General features: G+C 42.1%; 1 protein-coding gene across 2 annotated transcripts in view; it reads right to left on the bottom strand.

Annotated features, from left to right (window-relative positions):
* SH2D4A (SH2 domain containing 4A) overlaps nt 1–26,858 on the bottom strand; it is a 51,282-nt gene that overhangs the window by 8,900 nt on the left and 15,524 nt on the right. The window contains exons 4-8 of one of the 2 annotated variants that reach the window (XM_036459260.2): nt 26,593–26,764; nt 13,704–13,784; nt 9,110–9,221; nt 7,246–7,447; nt 3,615–3,745 (exon numbers count right to left, since the gene is read on the bottom strand). In XM_036459260.2, coding sequence (XP_036315153.1) covers nt 3,615–3,745; nt 7,246–7,447; nt 9,110–9,221; nt 13,704–13,784; nt 26,593–26,764 — 698 coding nt within the window. The remainder of the gene's footprint in view (nt 1–3,614; nt 3,746–7,245; nt 7,448–9,109; nt 9,222–13,703; nt 13,785–26,592; nt 26,765–26,858) is intronic. The other variant, XM_036459262.2, reaches the window with a different exon arrangement.

Here is a 26,858-nt window from a genome sequence, read left to right as displayed (position 1 = left end):
AATTCTTGCTGAGGGAGAGGTAGATGTTGGGACTCTTTGCATATCTAGATTTGCTTGAGATCACAAAAAGATGCTCAGGAAGTTGAGGTCTGCATTTCATTTCAGGATCTTGCTTGATCATGGGATTTTTCATCAAGATCCTACATCTAGGTGTTCAGAGACAATGCCTACTTCACCAACTACAAAACTAGCATCACCGAGCATGCACCCATGGCAGGATATTTCCAAGCCACACACCATTTTCCTTCATTATGATCCCAACTGGAAAAGGAGAACTGAGACAGAGATCTGGGCTCTCTGCTCTTCTCTACTGCTGCACCGGATGTTAGGACTCCCTGGGATTTATCCTGGGTCTTCTATCATTATTCTCAACACAACTGCTGGAAATATTTCATCCCTCATGCTTTTAGTCATGTGCTGACAACTCCAACCTGTTATCTAGCACTGATCCATTAACCTGCCAAATGGATATTTTCACATGACTGTCCCAAAGACATTTCAAGCTCATTTTATCCCAAATGAGCTCATTATCTTCCCTCTTTTCCCCTTCCCTAAGTTCCCTCAGCCTCCTATGTTCCTTTTCTCAATTGACAGCAGGCCACCTTCCACTTAGCCCCACAAACCAATGATCCAATATCATTTCCCTTGTCCTCTCTGACCCATGACTATCATTATCTAAAGCTACTTAAGAGAAAGGGTGAGCACATGAACTTCTATAGGTTAAAAGTTAGGTTACTGAAGCAATAACTTTGGAAGGATAACTTATGATAATGAAAGGAAGATGGTAAGCCAATAAAGGAGAGTTTCTATTCCAATATTTCAAAACAGGGTTCCTGATAAATAATCATACTTCAAAAAGATATAATCTCTCTTTATCTCAGAAATATGTGAAATTTGTCTTCCTAAAACTGAAGACAATGACTTATAGTGACTACATGGTTGTGTATGTATTATGTTTATACATATTTTATTTTGCTTACTCCATGATAAATATTTGTATGCATGAAAATAAATCAATAAAAAAGCAACTAAGTTTTGCTCTTTAGTTTCCATTGTCCTAGGTCCTAGGAGATGTGTTGGTAAACATACTGTTTTGAGTTATGTCTGATATTTTGCTGCCTATGGGTTCTTCTAAGATGTTTATGGTTTCCTATATTACATTTAAGTCTTTTATCCATTTGAGTTTATTTTTGTGTATAGTGTAAGTTGGTGGTCTAGTTTAATTTTTTTTGCATGTATTTGTCCAATTTTCCCAACGCCATTTATTGAAGAGACTGATTGATTCCATTACATGCTCTTACATGCTCTTGCCTCCTTTGCCAAATATTAATTGAGCATAATAGCTTGGGTCAATTTCTGGGTTCTCTGTTCTGTTCCATTGGCCTATGTCTGTTCTTGTGCCAGTACCAGACTGTTTTGAGAACAGTAGCATTGTAATATGGCTTGATATCTGATATTTTGATCCCTCTACCTTTTTCTTTTTTCTCAGGATTTATCCAGCTATTTGGTGTTTGTTTTTTCATTCCATATAAATTTTTGGAGACTTCTAGGTCTGTAAAATATGCCATTGGTATTTTAATGGGGATTGCATTGAATCTATAGATAGCTTTGGGTAGTATGGACATTTTAAGGATGTTGGTTCTCTCAATCCATGAACATTGTATATTCTTCTACTTGATTTTATCTACCTCAATCTCATTTTTCAATGTCTTATAGTTTTCTGAGTACAGATTTTTTTACCTCCTTAGTTAAGTTTATTCCTAGGTATTTTAACATCATACTCAATGGGCAAAAACTAAAACAGTATCCCCTAAGAAGAGGAACAAGACAGGGATGCCCACTTTCACCACTCCTATTTGACATAGTATTGGCAGTGCTAGCCATAGTGATAAAAACAAGTAGAAGAAATAAAAGGTATCCAAATTGGAAAAGAAGAAGTAATACTGTCATTATTTGCAGATGACATAATATTATGCAACTAATAAGTTTTTTTATGTAAAACTCAAGAGTCTTATTTTTAAACCAAAGTTCTAGCTGGATTTTTAGTCCCAGATTTTAGCAAATAGTTTAAAATAGAACTGCCTGTTAAAGTACCAGGATTTTTAATAACATCAATGGACATTTTCTCACTCCCTGCTGTTAAACCACCACTCTCATCATTGGGGATGAAGGCATCTTCTTCCCAATGACACAGAAGCTACATAGCAGCTGATTTCCTCAGTTTTTATCTTAAAGAGGAAAATTAAAAATGCAATTTGAGACAAGTGGTGATAGCCATGACATGTAGGTAATTGACCCGTGTTCTATTTCTCTTTTGATGATATTGTCACTCTTTCTCCCAATTTCTTTAAGCAAAATGGGAAGGAAGGAGTTTTACAACCTGGTCCTTGGAGGGAGGGGAGTTCCTTTGGGAAGGGACACCTCCCAAAGCTTGAATTGCCCAAGAACAAGTGTTTTCCAGGTTATAGCCAGCTTTCCGGGAACGTTCTAACTACAAAAGCAGCCCTTCAGCAGAAAGCCTACCACAAATAATTGTGTTCTTTTTAGAAGAGTTTGCCTGTTATATGTTTGGGAGCTTATTTTTGTAGACATATTTCCTAATATGTGTGAGATGATGCTACTTAAAAAAGAGGCATTAACATCATTCCAACCGAAATAGCCTTCAGGACAAACTGGCTCTGTGAGAAAACTTTATTTTTGTTTAAGGCACTTTTATTGTAGATAGAACCACTTGGTCCAGTTTAACTACAGACTTAAGAAGCCAAATGAGGCAAAAAAAAACAAAAAAACAAAACAAAACAAAACAAAAAAAACAAAAACACAAACAAAAAAATCAAACAAAAAAAAGCCCACCCAAAAACAACAATAAAACACAACCAACAGAAACAACCACACAAAGAAACAAAAACAACACTTCCTTTCTTTGAAGCCCAAGAAACTGAGAGGTCAGTGAAATGTGAGCTGAGTAGATAGGGACTTGAATTAATCAAGTTTCTAGGGTCATATAAAGAAATAGTTTGTTAGCCAATATCTGCTCAGGTTCCAGTGAACCTACTGTGCAACCTTCACTATGTATGACTGGAAACAAAGATCAAAAGCACAGAATTTTTAAGTTCAACTTCTTTATGTGAAAGAAGAGGAAAAACGAGGCTCAGATAAACTGATTTACTCCAAAGAAGGAAGATGATGGGCTCAAGGTCACTCAACGAGTTATTGGACAGCTGACTTTCCTAGTGCCCCACCGACGCCCTGCCCACCATGCCCAAAGACCAGCTCCGACTCCCTCCATGGACTGTGGACGGAAGGCAGTGCCATTTGATGGGAATCACAGTCAAGAGCACTGGCACCGCTCTCCCCGCCCACCTGGAGGTGATTTATCTGTGGTGATGAATTAACCCACAGTGCGTGCAGCGACCACCATAGCTGCCGGCTCTTTCTACAGACATGAGAATGTCACTCACTGAGAAACCTTTGAAAACTGCCTTGAGGAAATAACTTCAAAGACTTCTTGGGCAGCCCAAATAAAAGGAAGCCTGTGTCTTCTTGCCTTGCTGGTGGGCCAGCAGTTCTAGCCACCCTCAGGGGAGGCGCCGCTGAGGGCCTGCCGCACTCACCGTGGAACCAGGGGGCTATGGCGTCGGAGTTCTTCTCGTAGCCCGCTCGCAGGGGTAGCTGCTCCTCTTTAAACCATCGGATGATGTCCTCCTGGGCAGAGCTGGGTGCTGTCCTTGTCACTCCCTGGGTTCTGTTATTTACAGGACCATTTATCAAGTTATATTTATCTAATTTTAAAATAATGCCATCAGAAACATATATACAGAGTGGGACCAATGTAGGTTTACAGTTGTAAGTATGCAAAAGAGAGTATATGCTTATTTATTAATTAATCGTTGTGTTATTTTCCAATGAACAACTGTAACACTGTAAACCTACTTTTTCCCCAGGGAGTGGGGGAAGAGGGAGAGAAAAAAGAGAGAGTGGGGAGAGGAAGAGAGAGGTGAGGATTATAGACATTTAAAGATTTAATCACACGGGCTGAGCTATTGGGAGGCTGGACATCTGCACACTGCCACGCGCCTCAAAAGCAGAAAATAAATCTGTCATGTGTCCTTCTAGCTCTAACAGGGCTAGTCTTGGGTATGTTAACACATAGATTTTAATTCATTTTTAGTACGAATTAGAAGCTCCATTAACTCCTGATTAAAACTTGAGAAAATAAACATTAAAAAGTAAAATGCGCAAAAACCGGTTTGGCTCAGTGGATAGAGTGTCACTCTGTGGACTGAAAGGCCCTGAAAGGCCCGGTCAAGGGCATGTACCTTGGTTGCAGGCACATCCCCAGTGGGGGGTATGCAGGGGGGCAGCTGATCGATGTATCTCTCTCATGATGCTTCTATCTCCCTCCCTTCCTCTCTATAAAAAAAAAATCAATAAAATATATTTTTTTAAAAAGTAAAATGCAGCCAGCACTGTTTTTCTAGAGAGCATGCACTTGCAAACAAAAGAAATCAAATGCAATAAAACAAGTTTTTTCTTAACATTTTCATTATTTGATTTTCCCTTCTTTCTCTATCCACTCAGCTCCCTGACATGTTTTTTTTTTTTTTTTTTCCTCAAACACACTTTGAAGAGGCTTAGTTCTGTTAAAAGATGGCCTGAGAAATACAAAGTTAAAGGAAGACAAGTGTTTTGAGATTGGGAGGAGAAAGATGCAGGCAGCAGAAGCCTTCGGAAAGCAATTGGGTAATAGCAGAACTTAAGTCCCATTACAAAAGTACAACTGCCATGGAATACACATATTCCACACAACAGCCCACTATTTGAACAGATTTCCATGTAAAAACAACAACTAGTTTGGATGAACTACTGAAATGTCCTTTCATGGTAAATTAATGTTATGGCTCTTCATGCTTTTACAGAAACACTAGAGGCCCGATGCATGAAATTCACGTAAGGGGCTCTGAGGGCTGAGACGGCAGCCTCGGCTTCATTTGGAAGTTCATCTAGAATGTCATCCGGAAGGTCACTTGGCTGTCCAGTCTAATTAGCATATTACCCTTTTATTATTATAGGTATGCTTCCATGAGTTACATGGGACATATATATCAGATGGACATACATGCATGTACATATGCATCTACATACATACAGAACATTTAGGAGAAAATAGCCTATGATACTTGACTTTCCTGGAAGCAGACGCTGTGTCACTTGAAATTACATAAATTCTCTTACTAGCTTTGAAATTAGTTTTATTTTCCGTGAAGAGTCTTTGGAGATCAAGGGAGAACTCCAAGGACAGCCAGTCTCTGTGATTTCCTGGGCTGGCTCCTAGGTGACCTCGGTCACCACCGTTTAAAGCACCAGCCCTAAAACCATCCAGTCTGGCTGCCTCACAGGAAGCATTTCAAACCAGAGTCTTAAGTTGGAAAGAATGAGCTAAATGAGCACAGCTTAAAACAAGAATTGCCCTCAGTAAAGGCCACTTTCATGGCTGTCAGTCACACACACTGTGCTCTAAAAATAGAGCGGGTGAGGGCACAGGTCTTTCTCCCGCCTCGGTAAAGCCTGGAGAACAGACATGGGTACTCGCGCCTCCTGCCGGGGTCCCTGGCCAATGCTCCCAGATCAGCTCAGGCGCTGGCCAGGCCCCCTCAGGAGCTCACGTCTTTGTGACTCGGTCACAAAACTGCCAGGAGACCTGCTTCCTGATTACCTTCCTAGTTTTGTTGCCCATAAGAAAAAAGTCGTTCCCCAAACTGTCACTTTGTAAAACATGGTCATTTAGTCCCCAAATGGCACCTCTTCCGTTGAGTAAGCAGAAATAATTATATAGGAAAAGGTGCACCTTGTGTTACCCCTGCGGTCATAGACCTATCAGGGACAAACCTTGCCGAAAACTACTGACTCCGAGCGAAGGAAAACTTTGTTTTTTATTTCTCCACTCTCACAACAAAGGAGCATTTTCAGTTTTTATTTCAGAAGGCAAGGCTTTATAGAAAGTCCTGTTTCATTCAGTCAATATTTGGTTTCTCCTGGTTACTTTGCATGCCATCTTTCTATATATTAGAATATAAACAAACATATATTAGTAACCAGGAGAAAATAATTTTATAGTCAGCTTCTGCTGTGATTTTTATGGTACCTTTTCTTTAGGAATTGTTTTGCCTAATCCAGGAGGCAAAAGTACCATAGTCAGCAAAGAGTTCATTCAAAAAAGGAATGTTTCCAAATTCTCAACAGGTGAGGCTGCCTACGTACCCCAGAATGAGAATTACCACCAAACCTTGAATCCTGAGCAATGAAAATTGCTTTACCGACAACATGGAAATCAGCAAGCCCTTAGGTCCCTGCTCTGATATTCTTTATATATATATATTACACACACACACACACACACACACACACACACACACACACATATATATATATATATATATATATATATATATTACATATATATATTTATATATTGTATAGATTTTTTACAGAAAGGAAGAGACAGGGATAGAGAGTTAGAAACATCGATGAGAGAGACATCAATCAGCTGCCTCTTGCACCCCTCCCCCCCAACTGGGGATGTGCCTGCAACCAAGGTACATGCCCTTGACCAGAATCGAACCCGGGACCTTTCAGTCCGCAGGCTGACACTTTATCCACTGAGCCAAACCGGTTTCAGCCCTGCTCTGATATTCTTTCACTGCTAAGACCAATATTGGGAATCAATGGAACTGTAGTTGTCTCCTCCTGTCCCTTCATTGGCTCACTCGCTGCCACCAGGTGGGGATGGGCTGGTGGCACAGGAAGTAAGCGAATTTAAGGCACACCTTCACCAAATTACTGGGTATCTCTACACTGATAAAAGAATAAGATGCAAATTGACCATACCTTTGTGACATGCACCAGCCAATCAGGAGTGGGTATGCAAATTAACCCAATAAATATGCCAGGTTAATTTGCATACACAGGCATTCCAAAACCACCCCAGCTGCCTCTGAGAAAAGGAGGAAGGCAGAAAGGCGGCTCTGGCCAGAACAAAGGTGGGGAAGGAAGGCCCATTCTTGCATGAATCTTCGTGCATCAGGCCTCTAGTGTCAGTTATAACAACTGTGGATGTTTTAGAGATAAGAAGGGGAGGAGAGTCGGACAAGGCATCTTAGGAAGTCAGGCTTAGAGGAGAGGCTAAACTGAGTTACTCAGCTCATTTCAACCCTTATCCTTAAAGCCATCTTCGCGGCTTCTCACCTGAAAGGCTTGGGAGGGTATTCCGCTGGGTTCAGGAATTTCGGCTTGGGTGGAAGGGGCGGTCTCTTTGGTTTCAGAGGAACACTCGGGGGGCTCTGCAGTCCCTCACTGCTCCTTCCATTTTGGGATAACCTCTTGTAGTCTTCCCGTGCTTGCTTAGCCAAGGAGCGTCTCTTCTCATCAGCCGCTTTGGATTTTCGTACTGGAATGACAAAAGGTCTGAGAAAGGCCCCTGCCAGCCCCTGGAGAAGCTTAGAAGAATCAGCAACACAGCTGGAGAGCGGACTCTGGCATCTGCTGATAAGAACGAGCAGTCATGGTCACCGCCTCTTATTCAGGTAGTTAGGACTTCGGTGTTCACCACTGCCTGGTGCTCAGTGCAGAATTCCTCTCAATGAGGGAGTTCAGGGACTTTCTGAGAGAGAGAGGAGGAGGAGGAGGAGGAGGAAGGAACAAGATGGAAACGTGGAACCCTTGGTTGGAAAATTTCCTGCAGGTGGCAAGACTAAGTGATGAGTCACAGCCCGGGTGAGGATTCCAGTTGGCAGAGGGTCTTCAAACCATAAGAGGCGATAAACCTTTCACACAAATAAAAATTCAAGATGTCACACGTGCTCTGAGTCCTGAGCAAGAATCAAGCTGTTAGCAACTTGTCAGTGGCTCAGGCTGTGCAGGAGGCGGTCGGGCAGGGAGGTTTACCACCAGCCACAGGCGGAGCCCACAGTGAGCTGAGCCTGTCAGCCCATAAAGTAAAGTGATTCTGACCACAGACCATCACCGAGAGGGTTGGTACACACAAAAGCACCCCAAGGCTGCCTCTCTCTATTTGCTTTGTAAACAGAGGGTTTATTGTTTTATTTTGCTTTTGTTCAGTCACACAGTATTACAGGACTGTAATGCAGGATATAAGGATAATTTTTCTTGAGTATATTTACCTTTTAGGCATCATTAGTCAAATCCTGTTATGTTTGACTTCAAAGAGATGCCAAAGATATCCCATTATGCAAGGATTTCACCGCACACAAATGAGTGGCTCTTGCAAGTGTTTTCATTTCACAAAAATTGTCCTTGTAATGGGTCCGAAGATTGATTTAGGATTATCAGCATCTTGCAAACACTGCCACCCCTCCTCCTCCAGCTGCCACCGGGCTGCTCTGGCAGTTCAGGCTTCTGTCGGAGTCCGATGGAAACCCTAGTCCCATTTCAAACCTGAATTCGTCAGGCAACCTCTGTACCTCTGCTCTGCCCTCGCCTGCTTTGACTTCTTCCCAAGGGGGTTACCTCTGGCCGTGCTAATTCAAAAGGGTGTCAGGGTGGGTCACAGGCTTGGGAAGGATGCTAAGATATCCAGCCTGTTTCTCCTGTGCTCTTCTGATTACAAAGTTAAGATGTATTCACTGTTGGAAATTTAGAAAATCACAGAATAACAAGAAGAATTCAAATAAGTAATCCCAAACCCCACTTCTCGAATGTTAACACGTTAATAAATAGCCTTCCAAATCTTTTCCTTTAGATATTTGGACATCTGAAAATAGAGACAGCTTGCATACTATTCTATAATGCTTTTTTCTTCTCCAAGCTAAAAAAATATAAACATATTCAAAGGTCATAAAGCACTCTTTGGAAACCTGTGTTTTTGTTTTTGTTTTCCACAGCAATATAGCATCCTATCAGGTAGACATACCATCATTTTGATGGCCCAAAGATGAATGAGAACCTTTTTGCAATTCAAAAAATGGCTCGTGAGCCTATCAGTAATAATTAATGTGAAAACGTCTCTCAGTGACCTCTTTCAGTGCTTTGCAGATGGACCATTTCATTTTGTGAACCAATTGGCTCAGAGAAGCCGCCTCTGGGTACTCACAAGATGCCTGCCACTCCGAGTCTTCCTTCCAGCTCTTATAAATCTGCTTGGTTCTCTCCTCATCAATTTGTTTTATTTCTTCATCTTGTGTTTTCTTCGTGGATTCTTTCTTCTGATTAAAAAAACAAACAAAACAGAAACAAACACGAGTGAGTGAGTGGGCGGGCAGTTTCTCTCCAGGAGGAGGGCTCGAGGCACCTGACTCCTATCTAACTGCCCCTGGTCCCAGAGGCCATGGAGCACTGCGGGGAGAGCAGGTGCCTGCTGCACCCGGAGCCGGCTCAGTGCCATCGGATCGCCCATCTCCACTGCCGGGTACCAAACCTCTCTCAGGCTGCTTTCCCCGGAGACAAATGAGAAAATTCAGAATATTTCATAGGGTTACAGTGAGGGTTACATAATTCTTATTTTTAAGTGCCTAGCACAGTGTGTAGCAGATAGTAAGAATTCAATAAATACTCATTTTTCTGAGACATAGCACTTGTCTGCTTTAAACGGAGTCCCCTGCAGTGGAGTGTAAATACCATTGAATGGTCGCAGGTGAAACACTGTGATTGCCGATGGCTCCACAGCATAATGGCAGCTTCCTACAGCCATCCTAGCTGTGTCTCACGGGCCCTCAAACCTTGCGTCTGAACACATGGTGCTTGCACATGGTTTAGGTGACTCAAAGGGGATTTTTTTTTTAATAAAAAAAATAAGATATTTTTTAAAAGCATCCTCTTTGAGAATGGGAAATGTAAAATAAGAACTATGGAAAAGAAACACAAGCCTTCCCTTAAAAAAGGAATTCGGGTCTTTCTGTGGTAAGATATACATGACATAAAGTTTACCATCTTAACCACTTTTAAGTGTACAGGTCTGTAGCATTAAGAACAGTCAAGGGAATTCATTTTTAACTAAAGAGAGACGAACGCATCAAATCACTGAGGCCTAAGCTGTACTTTGTTTATTTGGATCCAGCCGCTGAGCACTCATCAGAAAACCTCGGGGCACTAAAGGAAAGCCCTGGTTCGCTAAGGAAGGGCACACACTGAGAGGGGCAGGGCAATTGTTTCACTCTCCATCGCAAAAGTGACAGCGGAATTTGTCCTTTTGTGTTTTCCTCTGGAAAGGTAAAGGCTTTCTTGCTATTAAACTGTTTCACTAGAATTAAAATCCAAACCTTGGTGTTGTGAAACTTGTTTTCAATTATTGTGAGAAGTCATAAATCACAGTTGATGTAAAAGGTGGTAATTCATAAATTGTACTTTACCTCAAATATTACTAAACTCTTGTTTACTGTTTTCATTTTTTTCGTATACCCTGTTTCTGCCTAGAACTAAGTCCCCTCGGTTTACCAATATTATAAAACCAAAGAACAGCTTTTGGTATTTAAAATGACTGCATAACTTTGACATCCCCTTATGGAAGCTGTTTACAAGCCTGCAACAGAAATAAAGTGTTGCTAGCAATGTCTAAGCTTAAAAAGAAAAAAGAAAAAAGAAAACATACCCTGAAACACGAAGTGGAGCTTTATAGTGAATTATAGTGTAATTACCATCTATGGTGCCAAATGGGTACTTGAAATATCCGGGGGACACTTGGTAAAGTCTATGTTTGTCTAACTCTTACCCTATTCACCTCAAATTAAAACAATATAATATTGAAAGTATACTAATTGAAAAATAAAAATTTTAAAAAGTGGAGCTTTGTATTCCAGTTGGCTATGGCTCCACATGTATATTTTTAAGTTATTTAAAATTAGCCCTAGCCAGTTTGGCTCAGTGGATAGAGCATCAGCCTGCGAACTGAAGGGTTTCGGGTTCAATTCCTGTCAAGAGTATATGACCAGGTTGTGGGTTCAATCCCCAGTATGGGGCATGCAGGAGGAAGCCCATCAATGATTCTCTCTCATCATTGATGTTTTTCTCTCTCCCTTTTCCTTCCTGTCTGAAATCAATAAAAATATTTTTTTTAAAAATAAATTATTTAAAATTCCTAGGAAAAATGTGGTTATAACATTAGGCTATGACATAATAAATATCATTGCTTAGAAGAAGTGAAAAATTTACAAAATGAGCCTACCTAAGGGAAAATATTAAGTTAATAATGCAGCTGATACTAAAATGTTTGAGTGTGCTATCTTTAGGAAATCATATTCCTTTTTAATCTACAGTGTAATTATGTATGGGCATCGTGGGAAAGGAGACAAAATTAATGAGTTTCACAGAGTGACAGTGAATGAGATCTGACCCTGACCACTGTACTTACTCAACGCAGCTAGAAAACTTAACTTGTTCTGAGCGTCTCTTAAGAATTCCTTCAGAAAACTTTTAGCAAATCTTCATAGGTTGATCTTTACTTTCTCTATTTAGATAACTTTCATGTCCTCTTTAGAAGTATTTTATTGGGAGCATATAGGCCCAGGACGGAGGCTTGGAGAGTCAAGGTAAAGGCCCAGGATGGGGGCTCTGAGCCAGGCATGGGAGAGTCCAGGTGAAGATGGGGAGTGCAGAGGCAGCTGTGCTGAGGCTGGACACTGGGCCAGGTGCAGATTCAGCTACTAAGGAATCTCCTTCCGAAAGCCTCTCGTCCTGGCCTGCCGACCAGTTCCTCCTAAGACCCTCTCCTGACCCTGCAATAGGGAGGCCTGTTTTATTATAATACCTTTGTTCTACAGAGAAGCTTGGTATGTGACCTACTCAGGCATTCTCTAAAATTGTGATGTAATTTCTTAAGTTAGAGAAGTAATGAAATGGCACACGTCCTGGGCATTCCCGTGAGAAGATATGAACACTGTGAGAGCCTGGCTGTCTCAGACCTAAAGTGTGTGAGCACCACTGGTCTAGTCCACCGTCCTCATTGTAGAGACAAGAAACCTCAGGCACAGCCTAGACACCGATGTGCCTCCGACCTCAGACCACTTCTTTTTTCCATCTAAACTTACTTTCCAGATGATCTCATCTATCATCAGGGCTTGAAATAATTCCCAGACACCAAATTCCTTATAAGTAGGGGTTTCTGTGATCCTCACCCTGATCTCTCTTCTCACTTACTGAGCTCTCTGCCATTCCGTGGCCATGTCAGGTGAGCCTCTATGCCTTCATACTTGCTATTCCCTCTGCTGGGAACACACTTTCCTTCCATCCATCCACATAGCTCCCTCTCCTTCATTTCTTCAGGTCTCTACTCCAATATCCCCTTCTCAGAGTGGCTTTCTCTGGCCATGTGCCCAGGACAGTGGTCGGCAAACTGCGGCTCATGAGCCACATGCGGCTCTTTGGCCCCTTGAGTGTGGCTCTTCCACAAAATATCATGGCCTGGGCGAGTCTATTTTGAAGAAATGGCATTAGAAGAAGTTTAAGTTTTAAAATTGTGGCTCTCCAAAGAAATTTCAATTGTTGTACTGTTGATACTTGGCTCTGTTGACTAACGAGTTTGCTGACCACTGCCCTAAGAAACCAATTCCCACCCTCCTGGCATTCCTCAGCTCCCTTATCCTGACTTGTTTTCTTTCACACCACTGCTGACAAGCTGACTTGGTAGGAATGTTTACTGTCTGTATCCTCCTACTGGAATACAAGCTTCCCCGGGCAGGGCGTTTATCTGTTTTGTTCACTGTGTCTCCAATGCCCATAGCAGTGCCTTGCATTTGGGGGGAAACTCAATAAATGGTGGAGAATGAACACAGATCCTTTGTCTTTCTCACCTGTCCTTATTTAAAATGATTTCATGTACTCCAGGCAGCATTACTGAAATTTTCCTTTAGATATGCTATTGCTGCTTTTTTAGAAAGAAGTACGTGTTATACCTAGAGGACTATAGCTCCAAAACTTCACTATGATTTCTTGAAGTCTCAGTTGTGTGAATTATCCAAGTTCATGTATGTCCCTACCGAGAAATCAGGGAATCGATCTCACTGGCCACTTGAACACAGCTCAGGGGCCTGCCTCACCACAGCCCCAATCTCAGGCCTGTGGTCACTTGGGACCTTCTCTGTACAGCCTCATATCTGATCCTGCTTTTCCAGACTCTCTTCAGGTCAAGTCCTACCACAGTTTGCAAGCACCAGCCTATGCTACTGATTGTCCGCAATGGATAATGCAATTCCAGCCTAGCACCGTGAGGCAGTGGGCCTGGCCTGCAAGGGAGGACCACGTCTGGCCGAAGGGAGAGAGCTCTGAGTGTCGGAGGGCCTCTGGCACAGTGAACACAGGTGGTACACAAGGCTGGTCACTGTAAAGGGACAGGCTCATAGAAACAATGAACACATAAGGAACTTAGTCTGAAGTCACTATTTCTGCCAAGTCTGTGCCTCATTTATCGCTCGCTGAAGTCAGTCTTCCCACAGTGTTTGCAGCAGCCCAGGATATCGCCTCGTTTTAGAACCTCGTCAGGAGTCTAGCGGCTCTGTCTTGGCATCTGTTCTTTGCATGACACTCAGGACTCCTTCAACTCCAGATGAATAGCTAGGCTCACACGATTTTAAAGACAGATTTCATATTCTCTGCTTAATTTCATTTCTGCATGAGACTAATGTAGCAATTTGTGAAACATTAGTGGAAATGGCGATGCATTTAGCCCCCTGAAGATGGAATGTAAATTCCTTTACCTGCTGAAATCCATATGTCTTCATACGATTGATAGAATCTGTCAACATTTGCTGAATATTTCTTGAGGAACTGGAGGGTGACTAAAAATTAAATGAAACACATTTTTATACCATTTAGAGCTGCAATGCAGTTTCAGAAAAGAATCAGTTAATGTTTCCCTCCTTTCAGTGTGCCCTAGTGCTGCCCCCACCCTCACAGTTGGACCCACCAGTTTCCCATCAACACCTGAGTTCCTGAGCAGATGCCGACGGAGACACTGGGATAAGTGCAGCCTCAGCCCCCAACTCAGTGGGGCTTAGCAATCAAGTGTTACCCAGAGCCTGGAGCTGGTGGTTTGCTCATGACAAGCAGGTTTGCATGGCTTGCTGCCAGTGGGCACCGGGGTCCCTGAGATGACTTCTAGATGTCAACATTACTGCTTTTTAAAACACATATATATATATATATATATATATATATATATGGCTAATATGCTAAATGTCCTTCCGGGTAATGACATCATGTAGCCACATCCAGCTTCCTTTCCTTAGCAACTAGCCTCCTTGGAGTTTCTTCAGCCCAGGAACACAACTTGCTTTATAGCCAGGTGCAAACATTTTGCACTGTAACCAAATGTCTGTGAAACATTTTCCTGTGCCTCATCTCATTTGATCCTCACAGAAGTCCTGGAGTAGGTAGATAGGAGACATGGTGGAATCCTATTTTCTTTTCATTAGTGGGAAAATGAAGTTAGAAAGCTTAGAAACTTGACCTGACTGAAAAGAAGTAAGAAATGGTGTAACTTGAAAATGACTTCAGGTTTTCTCACTGCACAGACTATAGTCAAACTCTGCTGCAATTAAATATTTTACCTTTGTTCTCCCCGCATGATCTACAATAATAATCTGCTTCATGTTGATATTCACTGCTGTGTTGCTAACAATTACCTCAAAGAGAAGTTGGGGTGCTTCAATGGGCTGGGAAAAGTTTAGCTAAATCAGAAAGCAGGTCTAATTAAGCAAGTTATATATATATATATATATATATATATATATATATATATATATATATATATATATATGGCTAAGCTGACTTGCACATGCATGATACATATAAAGCTCTTGCTGGCACCAATCACACACATGCATTTTGATCTGCCATTGTAGATCATGAATTTGGTTGACACTTCTATTATAAATAAAGGGTGAATAGCAATATTAAAATATTACTTCTAATTAATTTCCTTTCAATGCACCAGACCACTAGTATATATATTGATTTCAGAGAAGAAGAGAGAGATAGAAACATCAATGATGAGAATCATTGATCAGCTGCCTCCTGCATGCCCCACACTGGGGATTGAGCCCACAACCCATGCCCTGACTGGGAACTGAACTGTAACCTCCTGGTTCATAGATTGATGCTTAGCCACTGAGCCATGCTGGCCTGGCTCAATATTACTTTTTAATTTAAACTTTCTTCTTCCTCTCTTAATCCCTGCTCTACCCATGCCCTGCTTTAGGTCAGACCAGGGAAATGCTTAGTCTCTGCCATTTAACTGTATATGCCTTGCTCCCTATCTAAGACTGGAGGCATGCTTGGAATACCAGCTTGGTGCCTGAGCACTCTGCCCACTTTCCCTGCCTGATCACATTCCTCCCCTCCCTTTCCCCTGACCCTGTTACCCAGCCCAGTATCTGGGTTTCTGCTAATCTAGACGGATTTCCCAAGAGGCAACTCCTGTTAGTAGGGTTCCCAGATCCACTGTCTGGATTCCCTGATGTCATTCCTGCTGGCCACGTGCCAACCTCTCTGGCATTGTGACTAAGCTGGAATATCACACCAAGTGCCTCTTAAAACCAGGTCAGGTGCACAGGCTCCTGTCACCCAGTCCCTGGCTTGAGTACAGAGCCCAATATAGGCACCCATACACCATATTACCATGACGTTGTGCCTTGTGCTCGAGGACTCATTACTGAATTTTAGGATAGATTAGAAATTGCATATTTTCAGCAAAAGGTTGGTAACAAGAAGCAGCATGGAGCACAGAGGGTACTTTAGGTATTTACTATGCTGTGTAATACACCTGTGCAGCTACCTCAATTTCACCCCTTTTTTCGCAGTAGCTGGCATGTCATGATTTACAATGACAGATCAAAATACACATGTGTGATTGGCACTAGAAAGAGCTTTATATGTATCATACTTGTGCAAGTCAACTTAGCCATATTTACACACACACACACACACTAAACTTGCTTAATTAGACCTGCTTTCTGATCTAGCTAAATGTTTCCCAGCCCACTGAAGCACCCCTTGGATAAGGTTTCTCCAATACAGTGGAGGTAACGGTATTTTCCACTTCTATTCGGGTCCTAGAACCTCATTCATACATGCATCCAGCCCCCTTCCTCCCCCCGCCCCCCTTCCTTTGGGCTGGAATCGAGGTGGCAGTCATACTGGTAATAAGGACAACAGAGTCTTTCTGAACCAGAACCCCATCCCGGGTGTTTTAAGGGAGAAAGAGTCACTTTTATTGTGTTTTAACCATTGCCTTTCTGGTCGATTTGTTGCACAAGTTTGGTCTATATAAGCTAATAAAGCTGGTACAATTGCAGGTTGCACACTTGTCAAACTCTCTGCTGAGAGGTTTTATGAGTCATAGGCAGTGCTATTGATGCTAATTCCACTAGTGGCTACTGGTCACTGGAGGCCTGCTATGACCAGGCACTGTGTTAGTGACATAGTCGTATTTTTACTTCTGGCAACATCTCTGATGGATGGGCAGCATCATGCCTAATCTTCAGATGAAGAAAGTGAGTCTCAGAGGAGCTGAGTAGCTTTCTAAGCTCACACAGCTGGCTGGTGCCAGAGTTTATGCTTTTGCCACTATGTCAACATTTTTACATTATGATAGGAAAGTAAGTTGGAGGTTAGAGATTTATGTTGCTTATATCACTTGGCAAAGTAATGAATCCTATAGGTTTCACAATGGCTACTTACATACTGTCTCACTTTTTCCTATTTCAATATTATAAAAAAATACATTGCTGCTCTGTAGCAAAAACAGAAGAGTACAGTATCCAGTTCCTCTATTTGTGAACAGGTTAGAACTGTTCTATCAGGTTTTGGTGTAAGTCCGTCTGTTCAAAAGTCCAGGATAGCCAAAACTATTTTGGCTCAGTGGATAGAGCATCGGACTGCGGACTGAAAGGTCCTGGGTTCGATTCCGGTCAAGGGCACATGCCTTGGTTTCAAGCACATCCCCAGTGGGGGGTGTGCAAAAGGCAGCTGGTCGATGTTTCTCTCTCATCGACGTTTCTAACTCTCTATCTCTCTCAATTCCTCTTTGTGTAAAATCAATAAAATAAAATAAAAAATAAAAAAAGTCCAAGATAGCTTTGGAGGGCTCATTCTTGCAGTCCCTTAATATGTGCCCATTATAAGGAATGTGAGCTTAAAAACAGGCTTACCCTCCCTTTCCTCAATGACATGGGATTTATGAGAGATCGCCATTTTGCAAAAAAAATCAGTGTCTTTAATGTTGGAAATCTTCCTCAAGGACTGTAATACTGCTCTGACCGCACTGACTGCACTCAGAGCCTCTCCATCATATGGTTCAGGAGGATTTGGGCCTGTCAACTAGAACTTTGGACCAAGGTTTAGTCAGCCGCATCCCCACCAGGCTCAGCCTTTCCATTGCTGAGCAAACTGTGAATTGTTTCCTGGATTAGCATCAGGCTAAGAGGTCTCTGGCACTGCTCTTCTAACCCATATATTCCAACGTGTTGGGTATTTCAGTTCTTCCCCCATCACCTGGCAGTTACAGCCATCTGTGTGGGCACAACCCTTTAAACCTATTGATGAGCTATTCTTTGTCCCTTGGAATTATCCCTTCAACAGTGTTTTCTTACTACTTGCTTTTTCCTTATTATTTTTCCCCCTGTCATTTCATATTCCTTTTCTTACTAGCACTTTCAATATACTCATTGGTTTTACACCTACCAGGCATGATGGGCTATTAATATTCTTAAAATAACTCAAAAGTAAGCACAGACACATGAACCAGACAATGGAAAGCATGTGGTGCTGTGGTGCCAGGGACTAAACTAAAGGGACCACAGTGACCGTCAGCACCATCTACTGGTGGCAGGCAGTCAGCGTTGGCTTGAAGTTTTAGGTTTTGGTTTTAGTTACCAAAGCTGGTTCTTGGGAAGAAGAGTTTTAGCCTAAATAATGGATTCGTTTAACAACCAGACCAGAGATCGATATTTCCATTCAAGGGCACCCATATGTCGAAAACACATTGTAAATTCTGAAACCATTCACACATGCTAAGAACCCCATTTATAAAAATACTAATTTTTCAAGGTGAAAGAAGATCTGCCATTACTTTCAAGTGTTCAAACAATATGAAGAACACAATCACGACTTGTGTAGAGCAGGTTCATTCAGGTACACTTACATGTGCTACAAATCCCTGCAATACACCAAGTACAATGAAACAGACTGAAAATGGTGTAATAGAAAAGAGGTTTCCTGTATTAAAAGACAGCCAGATTAGTGGCTCACAAGAGGTCATTTATGACACCAATACCGAAGGGAGACAACCTCAGGAGTACCGCTGCCTCTCTGAGCATGCCCAGAGGAGGGATGAAGAGGCTTCTGGGAGAAGGTGCCATGCCACCTCTGAAGCTTCCACAGGATGCTGACTTCCAGGGAATATGCTCTTCAGTTGTTCCTATTTAGAGCACAAGGAAGGAGGGCAAACTACCCCTCTACCTATATAACGCTTGCTTACAAAGCACTTTCAAGTCCAACACGTCATTGGACCTTCGTATCAACCCCATAAGGGTGTCAAACTGGTATTTTCCCTCTATTCAAAAGGCAAAGTGACATAATAACAGGTAGAAAAGCAGAGACTGAACCCCATGTCCTCTCCATGTCTACAGCTTGCTCCTTCGGCAGGGTGTCCCAGAGAACATATGTCTGCCTTCATGCATGCAGGCCACTGCAGTCACCTCCCATCTGCCACATTACAGAGACTTCTGCAACTGCTAAACTCTGTGGGAAGAGTAAAAGCAATCTTATCTGCTTCATATTTGCTTTATTTATAGATAAAAACTATATTGCTGCAATGAACAGGGGCATTATTCGCAATAGCCAAGACATGGAAGTAAACTAAGTGTCCTTCAATGGATGATTGGATAAAAAAGATGTGGTAAACACTTTTATATATATAATAGAATACTACTCAGCCATAAAAAAAATGAAATATTGCCATCTGTGACAACATGGATGGATCTTGAGAATTACGCTAAGTAAAGTAAGTCAGATGGAAAAGGACATGAAATCATACATTTCCTGTATGATTTCAAAACAACAAACAACAACCAAACTCATAGATACAGACAACAGGATGGTGGTTACCAGAGGGGAAGAGAGGGAATGAAGAAGGAAAAAGGGGATCAAATATATGGTGATGGAAGGAGATTAAATTTAGGATGGTGAGCACACAGTAGAGCACACACAGATGTCATATGATAAGGTTGTATACCTGTGATTTATATAATGTTATTAACCAATAATTTAATAATAAATGAAAAATTTCTATATTGTATTTATGCAAAAACTCAAAAAAAATAAGTAAAGAGAAAACTTGAAAGCCAATGGCATTAGGGGCTAATGGATATCCTCCAGACACCGAGTCAGAATATGGCCCCTCTAATTAGTGCAGACCCAACTAAATCTGGGAGTAGAGTCCATCCATATTGGCCAAAGGGTGGAATATACATATATATAAAATTACTTTAAACTTAGAAGTATGGCAAATTGAATTGACATAAACAGTTTGTTTATTAAAAGTTGCTGCTAGCAACATTGATAGCTGGCAACATCAATGTTAAATGGTTATAAATTATATCTCCATAGAAACTCTGTGTAGTATGAGGATTTATTCTAATTACACTTTTAGAACTGGTTTGAAAAATAGTTCAGCTGGGAATGATTTGGCTCAATGGATAGAGCATTGGCTTGGGGACTGAAGGGTCCCGGGTTCGATTCCAGTCAAGGGCATGTACCTTGGTTGCGGGCATATCCCCAGTAGGGGGTGTGCAAGAGGCAGCTGATCGATGATTCTCATCGATGTTTCTAACTCTCTATTTCTCTCCCTTCCTCTCTGTACAAAAATCAATAAAATATATATTTAAATAAAATAAAATAAACACCGGTATTATTAAAAAAAAAAATAGTTCAGTCTGGTCACTAAGTTAATGTTTGCTCTATTTAAAAGCAGGGCTATGCAATCAAACCAAATGCCAAACACCTTGAACCCCAAGTAAAGCAGAAAGTTCCCATAAATAGAACATTATTAACACTCAGTTTTTACTGTGAAGATGAAAAAGTAAAATCAAGAGTTTACTTTTGCCAACAAACTAGGTTAAGTATTTACTCACTCTGTCCTTAAAAACCTCTTAAATCTATGGTGCTCTTTACTAGATGGGCAGAATAATAACCTCCGTGGCAAAGAGCTGGTTGGCTTAATTCGCTGACATCTTGAGTCTCAGCAGACACAGCAGGGACTGGCAGTTAGTAAGGCCTCGATAAGTACTTGTTGAATGGATGAACACATTATAGATTCGTAAAACACTTTCTCAAACACTAAAAGAAATACCAGTCTAGTTTTAATACTAATCAAGATAGACTGGATTCAAATTTATCTGAAAATTGATGGCTTATAACTAACCCATTTTGCTAGCCAGGTCACTGGGCCAATCAGATCATTCTATTCCCCGCCATTGTAAATGAAAGAGGAAATTCCCAGTGCTGACTATAATATTCAGCTATTGAACATAGTGGGAATTCGCTTTTTTCTTTATAACATAATGGGAGAGTCAGAACAATGGGACTGCGCTTTGATAAAGTGACAGAGAATAACAATAGAGAGAGAGTGGAGGTATTTTCCTAAGGCCAACTGGACTAACAAGATGAAAAGCGGGACAATCAGCTCTACTGCTGAAAATACAGCACCCAGTCCCCATGGGATGCTGTTCCTGAGACACGAGTTAGGACAACAGGGACCCTTGTGAGTCTTCTCCTTGTTTCTCTAGCAAAATCTCTGCACAGAGACTCCTGGATCGCCTGTCTTTAAAGTACAACAGACTCTAATACCATGTGTACTCTGGTGGCACACCTTTAAATAATACACTATTTGAGCTCATTTTAAGCAGATGAAAGCGCAGAATGGCCACACTAAATGAACATCCATCTATTTCCATCACACCTTCCCCCCTACAGCCCCTCAAAGCAATGTGCCAAGTGCAGAGCTGGGCAGTATGTCTCCAGAAAATGCAATAATGCAGGACTGATAGGGGCTGTTCAGGCAAAGCATTTCATACAGAAGAGAGTTTCAAAGGCCACACTTACATTCTCACTAGGGAGATCCCTGATGCCTGATCCATGAAAAAAAAGAAGAGCAAGGGAAAGAAAGAAATCATTTGATATAAAGTATCGGTATAAATAAAGGACTGTTAAGAGAATAGACAAGGGCTGAGACTGGTTTGGCTCAGTGGATAGAGCGTTGGCCTGCAGACTGAAGGGTCCCAGGTTCAATTCCGGTCAAGGGGATGTACCTTGGTTGCGGGCACATACCCAGTAGGGCATGTGCAAGAGGCAGCTGATTGATGTTTCTCTCTTATCGATGTTTCTAACTCTCTATCCCTCTCTCTTCCTCTCTGTAAAAAATCAATAAAACATTTTAAAAAAGAAGAAGAAAAAAAAAGAGAATAGACAAGGAGTCTCAAACACATGGTAGATTTTGGAAGTTTTGACACAATGGAAAATAGGAACCTAACTATAAACAATGATAGAAAAAAATATTTATATCAGACATAATACTTCACATAACAATTTTATGTTTATGATTTCATTTCATTCTTACATTCAAACCAGTGATATGTAGCCACGGTAACCTCCATTTTTTTAGAGATCAAATGACTGACTCCTAGTGGTCAATAGGATCCCATGTCTCCTAACTCAGGATTCCATCTGTTTTTCCTGGAACACTACCTCTAGTGAGCTGGATAAGTGAATTACTGCAAATATCAACAAAATGAAGTGTGTCATCAACTTCATAATGTACTACTCTCAAGACTAGAAATATTTTCCTCATCTGTAATTTATGTTAAGCTTTTCATGCAGCATCCTGTTTATACAAACACAACAGTTTAAAAGGCTTTTAAGGCCCAGGATTTAAAAATACGTCTCATGTAAATTTTTATCTTACAAATTACAAAATTCTATTACAGTTACACAGAGCTACATGGTAATTGTGTTACTCGCTGGTTATGGCTGTCCTCCTGCATTAACAAAATGAGCACAATGAATTCCTCATCTCTTTTTACCTGGTGTAGGCAATACTTTATCTCTCACAAAAAAATAATATTGGCATGCGTTCTGCATGTATAGTAGAAGGGAACATACAAACGGGAAATAGTTACTGGTTTGGGATTATTCCTTTTTTCTCATATTCAACTCAAAATTCTAGTTTGCACTTCAGGAACACATTTCTCATCCTGCTTACCGTGGGCTTCCTGACTCTAAGTGGGAGCCTAACTCACTTTCCGGGGTTGGCAGTATGGCTTTTTATGGATGAGAGCCAGGTGACCCCAAGCTAGTTCCTCCAGGCCAGGCAAGGGCATCTCTCTGGGGTGGGGCAGGCTTCTCCACCTTGCCTACTCACCAGGGTTTCATACTTATTTTATTGATTTCAGAGAAGGAAGAGGGAGAGAGAGAGAAAGGAACATAAATGATGAGAGAGAATCATTGATCGGCTGCCTTCTGCATGTCCCCCTAATAGGGATTGAGCCTGCAACCTGGGCATGTGGCCTTGACCAGAATCAAACCCAGGACCCTTGACTGCAAAGCTCTGATGCTCTATCCATTGAGCCAAACCGGCTAGAGCCATACTCACTCCTAATTAAATCACCTAAGGGTCTGGGCTCTTATACTGCTTTTCATCCTTTACAGAAAGTCTAAGTCAGATCAACCCCCAAACTCTGGTTGCTATGCAAGAGCACCTGGAGATGAATAAGGGTCCAAACAGACAATTCAGCATATTCTTTTTTTTTTTATTTTTTTTATTTTATTGATTTTTTACAGAGAGGAAAGGAGAGATACAGAGAGCTAGAAACGTCGATGAGAGAGAAACATTGACCAGCTGCCTCTTGCACACCCCCTACAGGGGATGTGCTCACAACCCAGGTACATGCCCTTGACTGGAATCAAACCTGGGACCTTTCAGTCCGCAAGCCGACGCTCTATCCAATGAGCCAAACCAGTTTCGGCAGCTTATTCTTTTCTTCTCTTTCAGAGAAGTGGTCTGATCTTAGTTTCTGGTTTCTGAGTCTCTCCTTTAAGAAAGCAGAAAACCAAAATCTGCTTTTAGGGAACTGTCGGTTTCTGAGTAGGCTGCAAGGAAAACTGTGGTCTCAACGGGAATGCTAAGTGGAAGTGTCTCATTACTGGTATGTCTGAAAATCATTTGGTGGGTTGCTCCTTCACTGCTACCTACTAATGGGAACAGAATGATATGAATTAAAATAACACTTAAAAGTATATTGGAAAACCTCCATGGTCTCAAGGTCAAGTTTACAAGCAAAATGTACATTTTAGTGGCCAGATTTTATTATCAGTTGTTATAATGAAATGAAAGACTTAAAAGCTGGTGCAAGAGCCTTGTGGCAGTATGTGGAGTGTGTGCAGAGTGTGTGTGTGTGTGTGTTTTGCCTGTGTGTTCCCTGTGCAATGTGTGTGTCTGTGTGCACACAGTAGGGGTGAGAAGATTTCACCTCCAACTCCATTTGGTTAAAGAGAATATGAAGGGGAAGAATCTTGCTCAAGGATTTTTAATCTGTTATCTTCAAGGTCTTACTATTTTTTGAATGCTTTGCATCCTGGATGTTTGTGTTGTTTTATTTTTTTAATTTCCTGTTTTTTCAGTGTGGTCCACTCTGAAGGCCATTTCTGTAAAAATAGTGAGTGATTCTCTGGAAATAAAATCTACAAGAGAGCAGATACAGTTTTATTCAAGGTCCCCTTTAGGGCAAGGATAGTCGGGCAACCAATTAAAGAGTTCCCAGCCTACAAATTTGATATAACAGAGAAACAAAAGAGTTTATCTCTGAATTAGCATTCTCTGCCATTCTCCCAGCCACACTCAGAACTGCTGTTCTCTCCCAAATTCTCTTGCAGGAGGGGGTGGAGGTTGGCACTGACTGCATTTGGAGGGCTGTCCACATTGGAGTCCCTAAGGATATCCACAGCCTTGAGTGTCCAGTGCTTACCCCAGCTCCCTCCCGGGGTTGGAGGCAGGGTGTCTGCTCACACAATGCATCGCCCAGCCTGTCATCTTCTCTGGTCCTTATTAACTCCTCATCAGACTTTTTTTTTTTTTTTTGTTTTTTTTTGCCTGAGAGTGGCATCTGCTTCCCAACCTACACGTCTCAGAACCTGGCTGAGTGACAGCTAAGTCCCTTTCAAAATAGAAATCTGATCAGGTCAAGCCCTCGCTCCACAATCACTGACAATTTCCAATTGTTCTTGATAAAAAAAAAATAAAAAAAAAATAAAAATAAATTAAAAAGGGTCAAAACACTTAACTTGTCCCCAAGACCCTCTCCTGCCTGGCCTTGCCCACCCCACCCTCTCACTCAATCACAACAACCTCTCCTCCTTCCCATCTACATCCAGTCAGAACCCCCTGCTCCCCCAGCTGCACACACCCTGTCACACTGTCCCTTCGCTGGACCCGCCGGCCGCAGTCATCCTGTCTTGCCATCTCCAGCGGCTTGTCCCCTGCAAAGCTGCCCTGCAGTCCCTGCACTGCTCCCGTTCTAGCGCAATGGGGCCCATGGAAACACGTCCTTTCCCTGGAGCAGGAGCCATCTGAAATGAGGTGCTGCCTGCAGTCTCCCCTGCTTCCTCCTCCACAGAGCTCACGGCAGCAGGGACCCTGCTTTCACTCCTAAGTGGTCATCTCACTGCCTCCCACACACATAATGGGCACTTTTAAAATGAGTGAGTAAATCAGTCCATTTAGGCCGTCTCACTGTCTATACATTTTTTTTCTAAGACCTTGAAGCATTTTCTCTGACGCAAGTAAAGATGAAAGGCAGGAACAGAAAAAACTTCTACTCGCTTTTCCCACACGCCTGTACCCACAGATGTCCTCGCCCCCCCGCCCCCCCCTCTCCCCCCCCCCCAATCTCTTTCCATAGGAGAGTTTGGCAAGCATCTAAAGAAGTGCCACTGTCCTGATATTTATGGCATGGGGAAAGAAGAGGAACCGTGATATCTAATTTGTATTTTAATCTTTTTGTTTTCCTAGTGAAGTTTGTTTTCCAGGAAAGTGTTGTAATCCAAGGAGAAGCGTGCATACTTAATGCTCTGGAAGGAGGTGTTTTGTTGTCGCTATTGTTCTTCACTTTAGGGGAGGTGGGAAGGGGGCTGGCGGCTGGAGACCCTTCGGTATTAAAGGTGTTGAGGGCAGAGCAGGCCTAGGAAAACCTGGTGCGTCCCTGAAAGTACTCAGGTTTGACCCTGGGGCATGAGCAACATTTTAGGATTCTCTGGCCCTAAATATTTGGAGCCTCGTATGGACAGCCCTCTGTAAAGCTTCTTCACGTTCCTCAGGTGAATAAGGCGATGGAGCAGACCTAGTTTTGAATTCCAGTTCGGTCTTTTACTAGCTAGAAGGCCTTGGGCAGATGACATAGTAAGCACACCTAACCACAGCTTCCTCACCTGTAAAAAGGACAGACACAAACCCCCCTACTAAGCCACGTGCGACTCTTTGGCCCGAGCGAGTCTATTTTGAAGAAGTGGTGTTAGAAGAAGTTTAAGTTTAAAAAATTTGGTTCTCAAAAGAAATTTCAATCGTTGTACTATTGACATTTGGCTCTGTTGACTAATGAGTTTGCAGACCACTGCCCTAGCTCATACCTGTGCTGAGAATGAAAGGAGACATTCAGCAGTGTGCTGGCCATGGGATAAGCCAAGACAGATAATTGAACCCTTTTCCCATGGCCTCAGAGAGGTTGAGATATGTAACTTGTGTGGTAGAGCTGAGGACCAGAGTAGAAATCAACATGCAAATCCCCTGCTAATTCTCAATGTAATGAAATTCCTAGCAGCAGGAGGTACTTGAAAATATAGTATCCTTGTTCTTCCAGACCATCCTCCAAGCAGCAAATTATGTTTGAGCTTCTGAAACACCTGATGCAGGAGAGAAGCCCTACCAGTTCTGAGTATAAAATTCTGTTGTGTTGAGGAAACAGCTGTTCCCCACAACCACAGGCAGAACCTATGAAACCAAAGAGGTGCAGATGTTTGTCCTCAACAAAAAGGGGAGACTCAAGAGAACGCAATGTGGATCACAAGTGGGCCGGCGTTATGGGAGGGGGGCCAGCAAACTGCAGCCTGCGGGCTGACCCCGGCTCTCTGCCCGCCTGGTAGATAAGGTTTTTCTGGAACCGCCAAGCCCATTCAGCTGAGACAAAGACCCTAGTGCCCACACCCTTTGCTATCTGGCCCTTCCCAGCAAAAGCTGCGGACCCCTGATTAGAAGACATAAAACAGGGGAAAATAAACCCTGAGAGTAGATTAACATATAACATTTTGTTCCTAGACTTCTTTCTTTTCACACCTTCAGTCCCATGAAGAAGAGGTGAACCAAATCCCCCAACTGAAATGAACAGTAAGGCCTTCAAGTTACTAGTAAGAGGGCTCCCCCTCTTAAAAAAAAAAAAGCCAATTTAAGAATGTGTTGCCAGCTCATTTGTCTCAGTGGTCCCAATCCCTTTGTCTCCCCAGGGATGAAATTCTGCACATTTACAGACAGGAAAGACTCACCAGGGTTTTCTCTTCTTTAAGGGTCGGTGCTGGTCTCGAGCCTGGGTCCGATTCCTCCTGTCCTGACGCTTTCTTACAGATGCTCGGAGACTCCCAGGTACCTGGTGTTTGCAGATCACAGTAGTGTGATTTCGTGGTCAAGCTGTTGGTGAAATCTGTGGACTGAGTTTTGCTGAAGAGAAACAAATGTGGAATTATCAAAGACATTCTTGAACAGGGACAGCTTTTCCAAAGCAGATGCCCACATTCAGATGATGTGAAAACCA

Source organism: Pipistrellus kuhlii, unplaced genomic scaffold, assembly GCF_014108245.1.
Source record: "Pipistrellus kuhlii isolate mPipKuh1 unplaced genomic scaffold, mPipKuh1.p scaffold_m20_p_3, whole genome shotgun sequence".
Classification (NCBI taxonomy): domain Eukaryota; kingdom Metazoa; phylum Chordata; class Mammalia; order Chiroptera; family Vespertilionidae; genus Pipistrellus; species Pipistrellus kuhlii.
The sequence above is the reverse complement of the archived record's forward strand: the minus strand, read 5'-3'. Positions and strand labels throughout refer to the sequence as shown.